Source organism: Helicoverpa zea, chromosome 6, assembly GCF_022581195.2.
Source record: "Helicoverpa zea isolate HzStark_Cry1AcR chromosome 6, ilHelZeax1.1, whole genome shotgun sequence".
NCBI classification, from domain to species: domain Eukaryota; kingdom Metazoa; phylum Arthropoda; class Insecta; order Lepidoptera; family Noctuidae; genus Helicoverpa; species Helicoverpa zea.
In genome coordinates, this window is record NC_061457.1 from 8,170,372 (window position 1) to 8,187,779 (window position 17,408).

A 17,408-nucleotide genomic window follows, 5' to 3' on the forward strand; every position below is an offset into this window, starting at 1 on the left:
ATCGCCTAAAACTTCCTCCAGTAAAGCGCAAAACCCTGAAGCTCTACATTTCTAGTCCAAAATGTAAATATCGATATTTTTTTTTTATGCCACAGATCGTCGGGATTTCTCTAAAATAAAAAAATAAATGTCAAAATTCAAAAAAAACATGCGCGCACTGCTGCAACAATTTGTATTGTTTGACCAGCAGAACAAAGAATGAGTAATTTATTTCCCGTTGTGTTTGAGTAATAAAAAGTGTTATTTACAACAAATCCCTTCTAACGCCATAATAATGTAAATGTAGTGGTAACAGTTCGTCACCTTTCCATCTAATATTGATCACACGACAAGTAAGTAGAGATTTTTCCTATTACTATATTAATTTAATTATTAAATTGAATGGCAAATGCACTTGGTTAATATTAAAATGCGTTTATTTGGTCAATGGGTCGTCTTAGGTATGTTACAATCACGGACACAGGATAGTGTAATAGTACGTTAGTTTCCCAAAAATAATTCTCGTGAGAAATTCTGTGGTTTAAAAGGCAGAGGAATTTATAAGATGGAACTTATTTAGTTATATTAATAATTCGTATTAAACATTTTTACGATAGACATTGTTATAATGTGGTCCAAGATTGGTCCATGGTCTTTTCTTTTAGGCCTGTTGTAATGTTAATAATTTTTGTTATCTCTTCTGATAACCCTGTGGGTCTCCCTCTGGCCTACTGTTCTCACAGTGTAAAAATTAGGTAGTCTATAATATTTTACTGATGACTATAAGTACTTCTGATTACGGTACATACATACTACAAAATCAAAGTGTGACTTCTGCTCGAAAAAATGTAATTAAAAACTTCTAATTTACTTTGTTGTATGCTGTGCTGTTGAACACAAGACACAATTTATTTTCTATTGTTTCATAGTTAGCAATATACAAGCTGTTATTATCTCTGTTACATAGGTAACTTCTGCTCAGCAAAATATAATTTTAAAAAGTAATAGTCCTATTGTGATTATAAATTCTCCTAATTGGTCATAATATCTGCTACATAAGTAGAAATACTGATTCTGAAAACAAAATTATTAACATGAAAAAGTCTGCAGGGAAATGTTTTTTTTTATTCTTATAAATAGTTGGGTAGGCATATAGACTTAAAAATATATTTTTATCCAGAATGGAATGTTTGTATAGTATTGTAATCCATTATGACTCTTTGGGTTGTAATTTTATTGATAAAGAATCTGATATACTTAGGTACTACTAACCTTCTTTGTGAATGACAATAAGTCATTTAGTGGTTTCACCTGCCCCCCGAGTTCATTACTTCCCAAATGTGGATGGGAATAATAAGTGTCCTATTTTCGTCTCCTGATTCTAAGCTACATCCCCACAAATTTTCAGGCAAATAAGTTCAGCTGTTTTTGAGTTATAAGTAGTGTAACTAACACAACTTTCCCATATTAAAAAAAAAATATTTACAAGCTAGAAATATGTTTCAATTTCGAAGGTTCATAAATAGTAACATACAAATACATACCTAAATTATAATTTGAATAATCAAATGTACCCCATGTTCATCATAAGTAGCACATCTTCAAACCGTAAAAAATATTGTTGGCTCACTGAAATCATACATAACTCAACATATTGACGAAAAAGATACTCATTGTGAACTGTACCAAAGCCTACAGTATAAGGAAAGAAATTTGCAAACTTTAGGATTGAAGAGTCTCGGCGGCGCCGTTGTTTTGACGTCGCTGCGTCGTCACCCACGTGCGGCCGCCGCCGGCCACCGCGCCGCAGTCTGTCTCTGGCGCCGTCCGCGCCACACGTTACTTACATCGCCGTATGCGCCACCGTTCTCTTTGCGAAATCCTATCAATGCGAGACCGTCACCACTACTTAGTGAAATATTTCGTTACCTTCATCTGTGATGTGTGATCAGTTTTAAAATGAAGAATGAAGATTCTCCGTGTGGACCTAGCAAAGGTGTACGCGGGTCGAGGTCGGCGAGGTTGCTCACGGATAGTATATCATCCGACGAGGGCCCGGAGACGGAATGTCTGCTGACGGCGCAGCTGCAGGCGGTGGTGGTGAACCCGGTGACGAGACGGCGGGAATCCCTCACCGCGCCGCCCTCTCCCACCGAGTCCCGCAAGAAGAGAGACCATCACCACCGTCAGCACAACTACCGGAACCATTTGCACCACTTGATCCACTGGAGGGATATCTGGAGCGGGGAGCCCAACAAAGGTCACGAGGTATAGAAGTTAATATTCTATACAATAATATCTCCTAGACGGCAATAATAACCACTTTTGAAATAGCGCATGTCTATTACCCACTGTTTGTTGTCGTTTGTTGTTGTTTTGTGCAATGAGTCGTCGCACCGTGCAAGAAAGTCTTGCCATTGTTTCATAACATGTGGATTGTGCATACCTAACTATTCTTTCTATGCAGTTCTCATTATTTTCTTGCAAAATATAATTTCGCCATATCATTTCATTTTAAACGATATTATATATTATACATAGTTACGATTTCTTTAAAATATATTATGGCAAAAAGTAACATTATTGTTATGTATTTGAAAATTGCCATTTCTGCCCATGAATTTTGAGAATTTTTGTGTTTAGGTACGTGTAAACCTGTCTTGTATGCACACCTGTAACATAGAATAAGGTTGCGGTTTCTAATTTTCTAAAGGTCTTTCCTCACTTATCTCACTGTGACAGCTTAGGTGTTGAAAGAGGTCATCGATATAAACGTGAACTGGAAAAAATATGCATTGTCTCGGTCTGATTGCGCCTGGTGTTATTTATAAAAGCTATTAGTGATAAAGTCGGTGCAGTTATAGACCTCAACCTTTTAGACTGTAATATACTTCTGGCTAAAACATTCAACTTGGTATTTATTAAATCAAGTTTTCTGATCGTAATTTCATATGAGTCACCTACAAACTTTATTGACACATGAACACTCTCTGGTTACACGTGTTTGTAATTTTTAAGTCTGCTGTGCGTTATGTAGCCGAGTAAAATTCCGTGCACCTACCATATCAAATTGTTTCAATGTCGAACTAGAAAACTGCACGCCCTACACCCGAATCAATTGCCATTGACCTAACAGAGTCTTGTCTAATTCAAGAGCCTTAAATGTATGTCAACACTCTTTGTTAGCGGATGCGTGGCCGATTAGCGTACTGCTATAATGATAACATTCGTCAATTTTCCTCTTTTGTTCAAAACAATGTTTAATAACATTGAATTTCTAGTCTCTATATTTTGAACAAAATATACTATCTCAAACATAAATCGAAATGACACTTTTTATCTTAGGTAGAAATAGTATTTATCTAAGATATCTCGACGTCAGCTTTACTTAAATCGCAAGACATCTGGATATCAGTGTGCGGAGATAGTTACAGCTGTACGCAATAACACTCGGACGTATGATACAAGGCGTAAGTCTGATAAATTACCAAGAACGACGCGCGTGCATTCAATTTAATTCTGACAATCAACTATCATCACGAGAGCTGCGGTTACATCTGTGTCATGATGTGTTATGTAACGATTCAATTAAATGTTAAAAAGTATTGAACCGAAACATATTGTCATGTCATGGTTTGTATCAAGTACGTTTGTACAAAGTACGTCGAAGCAAAACATTTAAAACCACAGAACACCACCTATATTTGAAGAATATAACTACTGGAAAAAGCCAATGATAATCCCTAAGCCACGTAGAATAAGACAACAGACATTCAAAATTTAGACAGCATACAACTCAAAAAACGCGAAGCAACGACCCAAAAGTTTTAATTAAGCGAAAATAGGGAAACAAAATCTTATAGACACTAGCTGAGATCTCAGAGCTTACGTAATCCGGATTCCTATTCATAATGCGGCAAAATTCATAGATTGCAGATACAGAACTTGACCTAGTAAACTTATAGGAAAGGAGGAATCAAGATAAAATATCCCTGAGGGAAACTCACCGAGCAGCATAGAACGGTATGCTGTTGTTCCAATATCAACTTGTGAACGTCTCGAGCTAGACCCAATCGAAACATTCTGGATCAGATCAAACTCAAATTTATTTAGGTATTGCAGATCACTGATTTAACTTATTTATTCGGTAGCTGAAACAACATAGTCATCACGGATGTTATTAAGGCTTTTTCTAAATTATAATTGAATAACTACATAATGACAGTTGTTACAATATTTTCCCATGGTATTACTACACGACCCGTGTACGCTGAATCTTATTTCTAACCTGAAATAATTTGTTCAGAAGTAATGATCATTTGCCATCAATTGTGGTCCTTAGCGCTTTTGGCAATCGTAACATGCAGTTTATATTTTAAGACATAGTTCTCACTCATCTGAGAATTCCAAATGATATCTTTATGAAAATGAAACTCCAGTCCATGTTTCTAATCGTGGGAAAGTTATACCGTTAGTTCTGGCTTTTGGTCCAATGGGCTTTGCACGACAAAAATACGGATTTTCTCCTAAGTCCTCCCTTTATTTGAGTTGTGCACTGCATGTCTTCTTCAGAACTTTTCTATCAGACCGAGCCCAAGGAGCAACTTTATAGTCTATACATATAATAAATCTGTAGAAAAGTAATTTTTGTACATTGAAGAAATTGACAAAAAAAATAGCCAGCATGTTAAAGGATAACTAACAGAACCCATTTCCATCATTTTTGTCATTTTTGTCTGTTTGTCTGTTTGTCTGTTTGTCTGTTTATCTGTTTATCTGTTTGTTCGTTCGGGATTCACGTAAAATCTACGAATTCAATGCAGAAAATGCTTATATACAAACATTCTACGTAACTTGGGGTATTACTTAGTTTTTGTTTCATCGAAATCGATTCACTCTATCAAAAGATATGATTAATTTTGTGAATTCAAGATGTAAAATATTACGACACGCAATCTGTTTGTCAAAACTGTACATTTGAATGTTGTACTTATATTAGTTGATCGACCTATTATTAAAGATTAACCTTTACACAGAAAATCATACCTTCATAAGTAACTTCGGAAGAAAAAAAAAATATGAAAATTTTGTTTAGCCAAGGTTAAAGTAGCTCCATCTGTGGTAATCTGTGTTAAATAAAATACATAAAATTTGTCAAAGGAGAGAGGTGGTAAATGACAATAAATTACCATACATTCTTTATAGAGGATTATTATTTCAACAGATGGAGTTGTGTATTTTCCGTAATTCACCATATTTTAACACGTAGTGTAATTTTTCGATAGACATTTCAATAGTGTTTGTCAGTTTGCCGTGCCACATCAAAATCCAATTATAATTATTACCTTGATGAAAGGAAAATTAATAGTTCTCAGCCAAATTTAAAACGGTGCCATCTAAATTATTTTTTGAACATTATGTCAAAAATGATGACTTTAGTATAACAATTAATTATGATTTAAAGTTACAGATGGAGTTCATATCAGGATGTTTTCATAAACATAGTTAAGGTGATCTTCACACTGCCCCGCATCACGCTGCATCTTGCGTGTCGACGCACCTACGCGCGTTCCTGCGGGAGTGCAGATCTGCATCATCGTGCGGGTTTTTCACGCACTCACGCGCGTAGGTGCGTTTTGTAAATTCACGCACAGCGAGTTCCATTTTCAAATATACACGTCACGCCCATTCAAAATCACGCGCGGCATTGCGGGATTAAGGCGATTATCACACTGCCCCGCATGATGCAGCGTAGTGCGTGGATGCGTTTTTTTCCGTTGTATGGAAATATCTCCGTTTGTATGGAAAACACGCATAGTCCAACACACTGAAAATGCATCCACGCGCGTTCATGCGGATCACGCACATACATGCGGAGAAACACGCACCCCCGCGCGTAGGTGCGGGGCGAGACGCAAGGTATGGCACACTGAATCCCGCAATGCCGCGCGTGATTTTGAATGGGCGTGACGTGTATATTTGAAAATGGAACTCGCTGTGCGTGAATTTACAAAACGCACCTACGCGCGTGAGTGCGTGAAAAACCCGCACGATGATGCAGATCTGCACTCCCGCAGGAACGCGCGTAGGTGCGTCGACACGCAAGATGCAGCGTGATGCGGGGCAGTGTGAAGATCACCTCAGTGTGCCATACCTTGCGTCTCGCCCCGCACCTACGCGCGGGGGTGCGTGTTTCTCCGCATGTATGTGCGTGATCCGCATGAACGCGCGTGGATGCATTTTCAGTGTGTTGGACTATGCGTGTTTTCCATACAAACGGAGATATTTCCATACAACGGAAAAAAACGCATCCACGCACTACGCTGCATCATGCGGGGCAGTGTGATAATCGCCTTAGCTTATCTTCCACTAATGTGGTGGCCTTAAAACAAATTACTTTGAGTGAGTAGTATTAAGTAGACCTTAATTATTTTTTCTGATGCAAAATATGTAAACTTAATCCTAGAAGAAAGGAGGATCTGTATCTCGCAAGCGCTGCTAAGCGTGAGGTAGGTATGTAATGTAGGATTCTGTAGCTTTAAGAACAAGCCCAGATACAAAGTGCAGATAAGAAATGGGAGCTTTCTCGATTTAATACCATACACACGTAAAATGCTTTATGAGTCTGAAAACGTACAAATTGCGCGTCGCATACCAGAGACATGCTTACTTTCAACTTCTGATCGCAAATACACTGGTCACGATTACGAACAGTCTCAGTAAGACCCGAGCCAAGTCTAAAAAAACACCTTTTATATAAAACTACGTTTGATGTCATTCAATCACAAAGACAAAATTGTTTTCTGTTGCAAATCCTATCCACCTGTATCCTATCCTAATCCAGCATGCATTGCAGGTGTGCATTACACAAAAACCAATGGTATCCTATTCGAGAAGTCAAAAGAGTCGACCTGCCAACGTCAGCTTCTGCGCTAAGCAAGTGTTCTTAATAGTACCATCAGAATTACATTCATCGTTGAATGAGGTGAATAAATTTTCAGAAACCACAATAACAGTAGGAGCCAAAGCGTATTATCGCTTCATAGAGCTCTGATTGGCCCCACGTGACCAAGTTAGGTCTGATTTGTTCGTTCATCAGATCTTTGAAAGTGTTTCGGTGGATACTTACTGTCGTCCTGTGTGACACAAAATATGGTATATAAACGTCCTCCGCAAGAGCGAAATTTTCCCGGTGTGCGGTAGTGACGCACAGTATACAACACTTATGTTTCTTTCGATTTGCTGGCTCCACCAAGAAATGACAAATTGCAAGCGTACATTTTGAAAATCTTGGCAAAGCTGCAGGTTTCAAGTACGAACACATGAAGTGGACTCTCACTCACTCATTAGGCGTGCGCGATCCTCGGGCGTGTGAGTAGCGCGGGCGCCGCGCGTGCGTCGCGTTTTGCTGCCCTGCGGCATTTACCTACAGCGCGCTCGCGGCGCGGACGCGCCGCTCTCCTTGACGTTTAACTGCTAAGGCGTTTAGCGGGCGGCGGGGATAGCGGGCGAAGGGGTAAGAACGCAACTCAAGCGCCGCGTGCTCGCCACGAGCGCGTCGCTTGCACTCTTCACACATGCCGCAGGGCAGCAAAACGCGACGTTCATGCAGCGTGCTCGCGACGCCCGCGCTACTCACACGCAGGAGGATCGCGCACGCCTAATGTGGGGTCAGCCTTACCATAGTGAGTAAGTGCACAGAAAATCCCCGTCATACAAGTGTTTCTCCCCAGTAGTGTAACTATCCTACCCTATGCGCCTGCTGATGATGATGACTCATTTTATCATCCATCCAGCTATTCCCCAACTATGTTGGTGTTGCCTTCCAGTCACCGAATCTGTTTGAGTACCAATATTTTGCTTGGAGCGACTACCTATCTACCTATCTTCAATCCAGTCTCACTACACAAGACGATATCCGTGGTGAAACTGACAGACTTTCTGGCTTCTGATTAGTCGCAGCAGCTGCAGAAAATTTACAAATGACAGCTTTGTCAGACTCAAAGCATATAGACATAGATTATAACTGTTTCCTGTGAAAATTACTTACGCACCATATGTAATAATTTTCCAAATTGGCTGACTAGATCCAGAGATATTCACAACGTCACAAACTTTACTTCTTTTGTTTAGATAAATGGTCACATCCACAACACAACCTTGATCAATGAATCTATGCGACTGCTAAGTGCTAATCCTAATTATACTGTCACGTGAAAGAATGCACCTACGGGATAAGTAGTATTTTGACTATTCTATATTGCCTACGCAGACGAAGTTGCGGGCAACAGCTAGTTTCTATTATAAAACATTAATAATGTTGGTACGAATTCTAGACAATTAGTACGGTTGAAATCTGATGAACTAGAGAATCAATAAATAGATATTTGACATGAGTATCGCAGTCACAATTTCTTGATTAGTGCTTGTCTGTTCATGTCTCATTTGCCGAAAATTAATTTATAATAATAAGGCATATCTAGTTGTTGTCCATGTCAGACAGATTTAATTGTAATTTTATTGGCACGAAGACTGTTAGATTGATGTGTGAACTGCATTATTTGGATTGTCATTCATTCGTTTACTAGTGCAAACACATTAACGTAAGGCCACCCGGAACGCATGTAACTAATGTCTTCAAATTGTTGGGTACTATTGTTTATTTTGGTGCGGACAACAATAACATCTCGAGTAATATTTTCATGTGGACCTATCGTTTTATTATCTTTCTAGAATCAACATAATTTTCTTCGTTCCAAGGTCTGTAGCTTCAGGGAAGTCTAGAAAACGATAAAATTGGTTGTCTATTTAATGCCAAAATTATACAAGTATATTGTATTGAAAGGCTAAGTTGCCAACTTTGCATAAACACAGTGTTTTTACAAGTTTTTGTGTTTGACTAACAAAAATGTTTATGTAGACACGTATATCAGGTTACGAGGGAGCGCCTGAAGAACAAGTTATAAGTATTCTAGTTATAAACTGATAATGGAGAGAGGAAGCGTTTTATCAAGAAAAGGGCAAAGGTATAATTTTATCGTGAAACCTTTTGAAGAGACATTCAATAAATAATTCCTGTGCACGTCTTTAGCAAAATAACATCAATCTATTTCAGCCTTGGGCGATCAAACTAATCATGCGAAATTCAGGTCTCTACGTGAACCATTCTATTGAATAACTTCAGCAGCAATATCAAGGACATACTTAGCTTTTCAATACAACTATTCATATCGAGTTATTTGTTCTCCGTATTGTACAGATAATAGGCAGTATGTTCACAATAACTAAAATAATGACTGAGATAATGATCTATCCTCGACAAAGTTTTTTTCAGTGTAGGTACTTTGCCTTGGTATTTACTTTGTTCACTGTGTCGTCAGTTCATTACTTTTCAGGAATTTATATACCTATAGGATTATTTTTTGTAGACTAGCTAACTATTATAAGCATGGTAACTAGGTAAGAATATATCGTAAATTCGTGATAGTTGCCACATCGATGTTTTCCCTGTCATTTTCACATAATACATAATTGCTTGATTATTCTAGAAGAGTGATTGTCGACTGTTTATAATAATACGTTATTGCTTACCGAGAGCACTCATAGCACTCACTTGGAGTGCTAGTAAGAAAGATACTTACTAAGAAAATAAATAAACGTAAGTCTTGCTTTTACCTAGCGCATAAAATAAAACCAAATGACATTAAAAAAAGGTATTATTCTACTATAAAAATCAATGGAGGTCGCTCAGATAAACCTCAAGGTTTCAATAATTCCTTATATTTATTTTCACAAAGCAGTGAAAGAACTTTTTCCTTTGGTTTCTTGATTCCTCAATAATGATGTCAGATTAAAGGGTCGTCATGATACGTACGTGGAAAGTGCACAAACATTTTCATGAAAAATAATTTTCCAAATTATACCAGACGTCTTTAAGAAATTGCCTAACAACATATAAAAATCAATCAAATGAAGACTTCCTCCTCGTTTGGAAGAACTTGGAAAATGCACGTTGAAACTTCTCTGATTTGATCGATATAACATGTCTACTCTATTATCTGCACCTTCCGCATATAACAAGGTTTATGATTAGGTCAACTAAATCATGTTTTGATACTAACTACATGATTATAATTAGGTATTTATAAATAACTGTGTTCCCCTTGGGAAATAGGTCACTTGTGAACCTTCACGTAAACCCCCTATTTGGCTTGACCTTTCACTTTTTATTGGTTCATTAGGTGTGTGGCATAGCTGCCTGGATTCCGTGCAATTTCTTATGTAGCCTCCATATTGTTGTGCTCAATGTTATATAGAAAGTAGGTGTAATAGACTTACGTTATACCGCTCTTTCGAGGTTTCGTGACCTAACCATATCCATTTCAAGGAAGCTGTTTTGCGTGTTGTAACGTACCCACGTTATTAGTCCCTGACCTTTGTCATATCGAAAGGTACTGCTATCTAACTCGTTATTATCAAGAGAGTGCATGACAGAAAACCTATAATGGAATGTAGATTAGTGTTCTATAGGTACTTCAAACAAGTTTTATTGGGTGATATTGCAAATTGTTTGAGGACTTTTTCAATTGTTTCGTGCAATGATTTATTAAAACGTAAATGAAGTAAGTACTTAAATTCTTTAAACTGCCACATTAAGTTACATAAATTGTAATTTATGTACCTGTACTTAATTGTCTATAAAAGTTAATACTGTTTATAGCTTAGCGCACGAGATGTAGAAGTATGAAAGTATAACGGCAATAGTTCGATGGATAACTTAATCAATTAAGATTAGAGGGCCATTTAAAAAAAAGTAAAGTATGATTCGATTTTTATAAGCAAGGATAGCTATTCAGAGTGCATAGCAAAAGTAATACATTTTGCCCAGAAATAAATTTTGAAGCAGCTCAACGAGTTTTCCAATTAATCTTCCTGAAAACTAACTCCCTAAAATACAGACCAAATTGTTCGTTGACAAATAAATATCCTGGCATTGATTATGGAATTATATAAGTTCAGGGAAAATAAAGACTAGTCTTTATTTCACACATAAAATATACTACGTCATCAAATTCGTTTTGAAATCCTGCTTTAGCGTCAGATTACGCTGGATATCTTTCACTGGCGAATAAAATTGTAAACCAATCCGTACGCAACGTAAGCAGATCCCTAAGCATAGCTTAGCCGTCGTGTAAATATGACGCATTGTGGGTTGTGACTCGAGGAGTGCCACTTAGGTTTATTTACGACTGAGCACACCAGAAACGCCTGTTGAATCGTTTGTTCTTATTGACATTTCCTAAGGAGCCAATCGAAAGAATTCTATTGTTTTTGGAGCCTGTGGAAGTAAAACACGTTAAGTATCATAATCCACATTTCTTCCATACCCTAGGGCGTTGCTTCGCCAAGGAATTCGTAAAAAGCCGTTTCATGGAAACAATATTAATTTAAACTCCAATAAGTAGGGTAAACACCTTTGCCTACTGTTGTAGGTTTTCTATGTATGTTATTGAGATAAAATGCTTATCTAAATAAATAAATAATGTCCAGACACATTTTCGCACACGGTCGGTTAGGTTAGCCCCATGGTAAGTTGTTAATTAACTTGTGTTATGGGTGCTAACACAATTGATAAATTACATATAGCTACATATACAGGGTGGCCCATCCATAGGCGTCCAAAAGAACAATTTAGAAGCTCTATGCTATGGGCTATCCGAATCACCCCCATGTATGTTCAGCGATTTTTTGTAGTTTAGGAGCTAGAATTGTTTTTAATTTTTTTTCCGTAATTTTCATTTCAACATTGTTTTTTCTATTTCATCTTTATTTTCCTAACGTTTACACATGTTTTTTTTTTGTGTAATTAATCATCATGATAGTAGCTAACACCTGAAAAAAAGCAGTTTGGCTAAACATTCTAGAACTTAAATTTTTTTTATCTGAAGTTCAAAATTAGAAACCTGCTTAGAAACCCCTTATTATTTTTTTTAAGCCCTTAACATTTTTGGTTACTGAACTCCAACAGTAATTTTGAACTTCAGATAAAATTTTATGTAAGTTCTAGAATGTTTAGCTAAACTGCTTTTTTCAGGTGTTAGCTATTATCATGATGATTAATTACAAAAAAAAACATGTGTAAACGTTAGGAAAAAAAGGTAAAATAGAAAAAAATAATGTTGAAATGAAAATTACGGAAAAAAATTAAAAACAATTCTAGCTCCTAAACTACAAAAAATCGCTGAACATACATGGGGGTGATTCGGATACCCCATAGCATAGAGCTTCTAAATTTTTCTTTTGGACGCCTATGGATGGGCCACCCTGTATACATATTGATAAATACATATTGTAACACCCAGACCACGGCCAACAAACATGCTCATCACACACACATGTCGACCGAACCGGAAATCGAACCCAGGACCTCAGGTTCGGCAGTCCGGCATGGTGACCATTGCGCCATCGAGGTCGTTATCTGTCCTGCAACCTCCCCGAGTTATTAAAAGAAATATCTGGGTTCTTGGGTATTTTACCTTTTCTTGTAATGTCTAAAAGATATTTCAAAAATGTGTAATGTATGTATTTATTTATATTTATTTTCCTTCTAATTCCTTTATTTATGATCATTACGTAAAATGTGCATACATTTAACCGCTACAGGCTACCGCCACCGTCGATGTAATCATTACAAAATAATTCCTTACATAATATGCAAAAGCCATAAATGCATTAAGTGGGTAAATCCGACCTCCTTATTTTAATAACATTCCACAAAGTTAAATTAATTTGGTGTAAGTTGGTCGAAGTTGAATACTTGAGATCTATACGATGGCCACAGGTACCTGTCCTTCTTTATATTTTACATCTCAGTAGCCCAAACATGTAGGTTTTGCAGTTTTGCTGCAAAATTGACTTTTACTCACTTGTGAGATAAAGCATGGCCATCCCAATCAATCTCATGGCCATACTAATGGCTCAATATGGCCATGGTTAGCTTGTCTCACTAGCAAACCCCGAAGGAAAACAAAACACGTTCGGTGGGAACAAAATTTGGTTTTAGCTGATGAAATGTAAATTGTCACAAGACAGCAAACTTTTTTGCATCTCGTACCTTTAAATCCCTCGACTCGCTCAGGTTTCTTCTCTGGAATCACTCCCTGCGATCGCGATACAAACGGAACCCTTCCCTTCGCTCGGGATTTGAAATCTGCACTTGCAAATAAAAACTTTGCACACTACTATCACGAATAACTATTGTTCTCGTTACTGAAGTGAACAATTACAAGCGTCACACGGGAGCAAAGTGCTTTCGAATGCCTCGACTCCCTCAGGATTTCATACTACAATCACTCGCTACTCGCTACGCTCGGATTTGCTCACTTGTATGGATATGAAATGTATTTGAAGGTGCACCTGCCTTTGAGTGCTATGTTTTACTTCGACGTTAAGGTACTAGGTAATAATACGAATTGTAGAATGACTTCCCCTTTACTTTTATTAGGGCGAGGTTGGTATCTCTTCGGAGTTTTGCAGACTAGGTTTCGTAATTAACCGAGTAAATAAGATCGCTTCAATCACCCAAGCAGCGCTTAGTGGTTGTTTGAACAGTTACTAAGCGTCCAAGGTCTTCGCGTTATCTAGCTTTGTGTCATTCCTGATTATGACATCATCACGTCTCCCCATACATGCGATTGACTTGATTTAATGGAGCTATTCGGTAAACATTGACTTTATTGCTTAATATCGTAATCCTAATAGTAATTCGTGCAGTACTTACTTAGTATAATTTTCTATTAGAATTATAAATAAGTAAGTAATGGCATTGTTGTACAATCCTATTTCACTTACTGATAATGACTGAGCAATATATGGGTTATCGTCTTTTAATTGTTGCGCATGCACAGCGTTCTGCAATGTTGCTCATTATTTTTTATTTACACGGCGTACAATAATGGCACCGATGTCCTTCAAAATTGTCAGAACTCTAAAAAGATTTATTTCGGTACGAATGTAAACTTACAGATTTGTTACTAATTGGTTAGTGAGGACATGTCACATGAGTAATGTAAATTGGTTCGGCGTTAATTCGATTGCCTAGTTAAACGTCACCATTTTAGGTCAAAGTTATTTGCATGGGAAATGTGTGAATTGTAAACGCTTTTAATAGCCTCGAGTCATAATTACGCGTGTAGTAAATATGAATTTAGCTGTTAAACGTAGGATCATTAGAGCGAACAGTAAATACGAGTCAACATTTATTTAAGGACCATTGGCTGGCGTTTTAGAAAGGCTAACAGCTAAATTATATACGGACGAAAGCTGATTGCAAGGTGCAAACCGAGTCCTAGAATGTGTTGGATTCTTTTAAAAAATATTTTGATAATTTGTTGCTTTTGGTGAATACATTTTTGAAATTTCAGCCGCCAAAGCTTAAATGAATATTCAAAGACCCTTAATGCTGTTCGACATATTACTTCGTGATACAATTTGCTTACACTATTAGAGTGGGATTTTTTCCGGCTTGTAAATGTGCCCGGTGCAATTGTTGGCAAAAACTCAAACATACTGCATAGTTAGTAATTAATCATGATAAATTATTTACATATTTTACTAAGAGTGAAAGTTATTGTCAAGTATATTTGTTTTATTGATGTAAATATTTAAGAGCAAATCGTAGAATTGTTGTCCTTAAAACAAAGCATGGCATGTTCAAGTTTACACATTATTTTCCTTACTTTATCATTAGGCTTCAATGACAGTAGGTAAATACATATATTTGGTTTTTCTTATCATAGAATCTTATCCAAATATTCTATTGATATGTATGTAGGTAGGTCCATGAAAAAAACATTTAATATAGCAGAGGTTATGCAAATTAACCTATTTACTTAAAATAACAAAAACAAAATAATACAATTAGGTGTATGTTTTAATGTCAGTAGTTAGCAGGTCTACATCAATTTAATATTTGAATCTTATCCAGCCAGATACAAGTTCGATATGAATTATTCGCATTGTACCATATATCAACGATTGTACCTATGTGAGTACAGAAAATTCAAATCAGTCAAGGAGAGGAAAATCAATTGTTCATTGTATTTGAGTTGCTGTGGTCGTGGCGCCATACTTGACATCCTATTACTAACCGAATGACTTTACAGTTTCTGATTAAATATCATATTTAGTACGTACTTCCTAAAAAAGCATATTAATGATGATAATTGAAATGTCACGTCAAATCAAGATAAAACATATTTATGTACCAAAGCAAGATAATCTGTATTCGTGGTAGATAAGAAAAACTTTCAACAACATCTATGAATATTTTTGTTCTTATCTAGATAAGTTGGTGGAATGGACAAATGCACTATTCATCTTATTCAATGTAAATCGAGATTTATCTTGTGTTACCATTATCTGCTGTTGTGTTGGTCGCAACCAGCGCCATCTGTGTTGTCAAACTTGAAACTGCGACTTTATTTTGTAGTATACGAGGCTTGCTCATGCGCATCGTATCTTTGCACAATTTTTATTAAGTAGTATCGTGATTCTCTGCTAGATGGCGTTAGCAGTACAAAATGAAAATTATTTGTTGAACATTTTCAATGATGTTCTTTCATGCCTTTATTACTCACCTATTCAGTAATGTGTTATTAAAATATTATATAGGTAGGTTTCAAATATTCAACCTTAGTTCTCGAACTGACGTAGATTTCTACAATGTATCGTTTACGATACTTCGGTAAATATGAAGCACAGGACTCGGTAAATAAACCGATAAGTTTGATAAGCACTCCTCGTGTAATTTAATTCTATTACTTCAAACAAATCTTATCATTCTTGCTGAGCTCAGTTTGACGCAGTCCGTAAGCATAGTTCATTCTTTTACTATTAACGAGACGCCGTCGTCGTTTGTGACTGACTTGTAAAATTATAAAATACCCTCAGTTCAAGTGATTACTAGTGTTTAAATTAAACGTTGGTAGATTTTTGCAAGTGAGGCAAATGTGGAGATGGCATACAATGTTTTATGTTAAGATTTATCGGACTAGTGTTGTGTTAGTGTTTACTGAGACGTTATGTCTTGGAGGGGTGAATCTGGCCCTTCCACACCGCTGGCCGAGCGCCGACCGCTCATGTTGGCGCTGCGAGTGCCCAGGAGTTACGGCAGTCTCTTTCCTTACTACAAATTTGTGAAAGACACAGCTTCTGAAACGTTCCGTAGCGAGGTATTTCATCAGTCTTACCATGATACAGTTTTTCCGTTATATATTTTTTAAAATTTGTTCTCATAGTAATTAAAACTATTTAATGTGCAGATGATAATGTGTTTCGATATCAATTGTTTTATTGTAGGTGTGCATAGATTACAAGATAACAATTATTTAACAACTACTTCCTTACATTAGTTATTTTGTGTAATAATCATTAATCATGAAAGACAGATAAATATATTATGTAAAGATAAAAAATTGGAGAAATTATTCAGGCAGGGCCTTCATTTATGTCTATGTATAATTTACATGTAGGTGGAATAGTGACATTCAAAGATTTCACAGGCTTATATATAATACTTGCTTTTCCGCCTCCTCTCGTCTGTATCCGTCCTTTGCCCTTTTTAGTCAGTAGTGGTTTATAATATGGAGCATTAGTTAGTTTCTGTCATGAAAATACTTAAAATAGAAAAGGACATATTTTGTAATTATGCTGTCAGCTCTTGATTATATTGTATAATTTAAACGCCATCATGGTTTCTTTTAATCTGCATTAAAAAAAACACAAAAAATATTACTTAGGACCTTCTTTGACAGCAAAAGAACAGTCAGGAGATTTTTTTTTAAACATTTCAAGACAATCCAATAGGTATCGATCTAAAAATACTTGTCAATCAAGCAATGAATATCTATGCAATAACTTTAGCTTTTATTATATTTTTCGTGTCAATATCCTAAAAACCTGTTGGTGACTAAACATGTGGTTTTTTAATCTAAACTATTTTAATTAGAGAATATAAAGCTTCATTGGACCAGGAAAAATAGAAGATATAAGCATAAAAAAAGGGTGGCCGGTAATATTTGGATGTAGCTTGCATATGGTTCTCACTTGCGTTAGATGTCACCTGCAATGGGTAGCAGGTGAGAAAGTACTCCAATGTCATAAAAGAAAAAAAATGCAAATAACAGTCTAAAATTCCGAATTTTCCCTAGGGTGTAAATAATATAGATAACTTAAACAAACATAGGCCACTAAACGAGGCTTATTTTTGCGGTAGAATAATAAAGTTATTTTGACCACAAAACGGCCTCATCTTGACTACCACGAACAAATTAAATGAAAAATCCCGCATATTAAATATTTCAAAGAAAACTTACGAGCTGGGTACCTATATAAAGCAGGCATTATGTGTACGCAAGTACATAATTAAC

The 17,408-nt window shown here is 36.5% G+C and overlaps 1 protein-coding gene across 4 annotated transcripts in view; it reads left to right on the forward strand.

Moving 5' to 3' along the window:
• The first annotated feature begins 122 nt into the window (after positions 1 to 122).
• LOC124631073 (kinase D-interacting substrate of 220 kDa B) overlaps positions 123 to 17,408 on the forward strand; it is a 63,117-nt gene continuing 45,831 nt past the window's right edge. Inside the window, exons 1-2 of one of the 4 annotated variants that reach the window (XM_047165227.1) lie at positions 123 to 332; positions 1,706 to 2,247. In XM_047165227.1, coding sequence (XP_047021183.1) covers positions 1,939 to 2,247 — 309 coding nt within the window. In that variant the 5' untranslated portion in view covers positions 123 to 332; positions 1,706 to 1,938. Of the gene's footprint in view, positions 333 to 1,705; positions 2,248 to 15,830; positions 16,212 to 17,408 lie in introns of those variants that run through there. The other 3 variants (XM_047165231.1, XM_047165230.1, XM_047165228.1) reach the window with 3 other exon arrangements.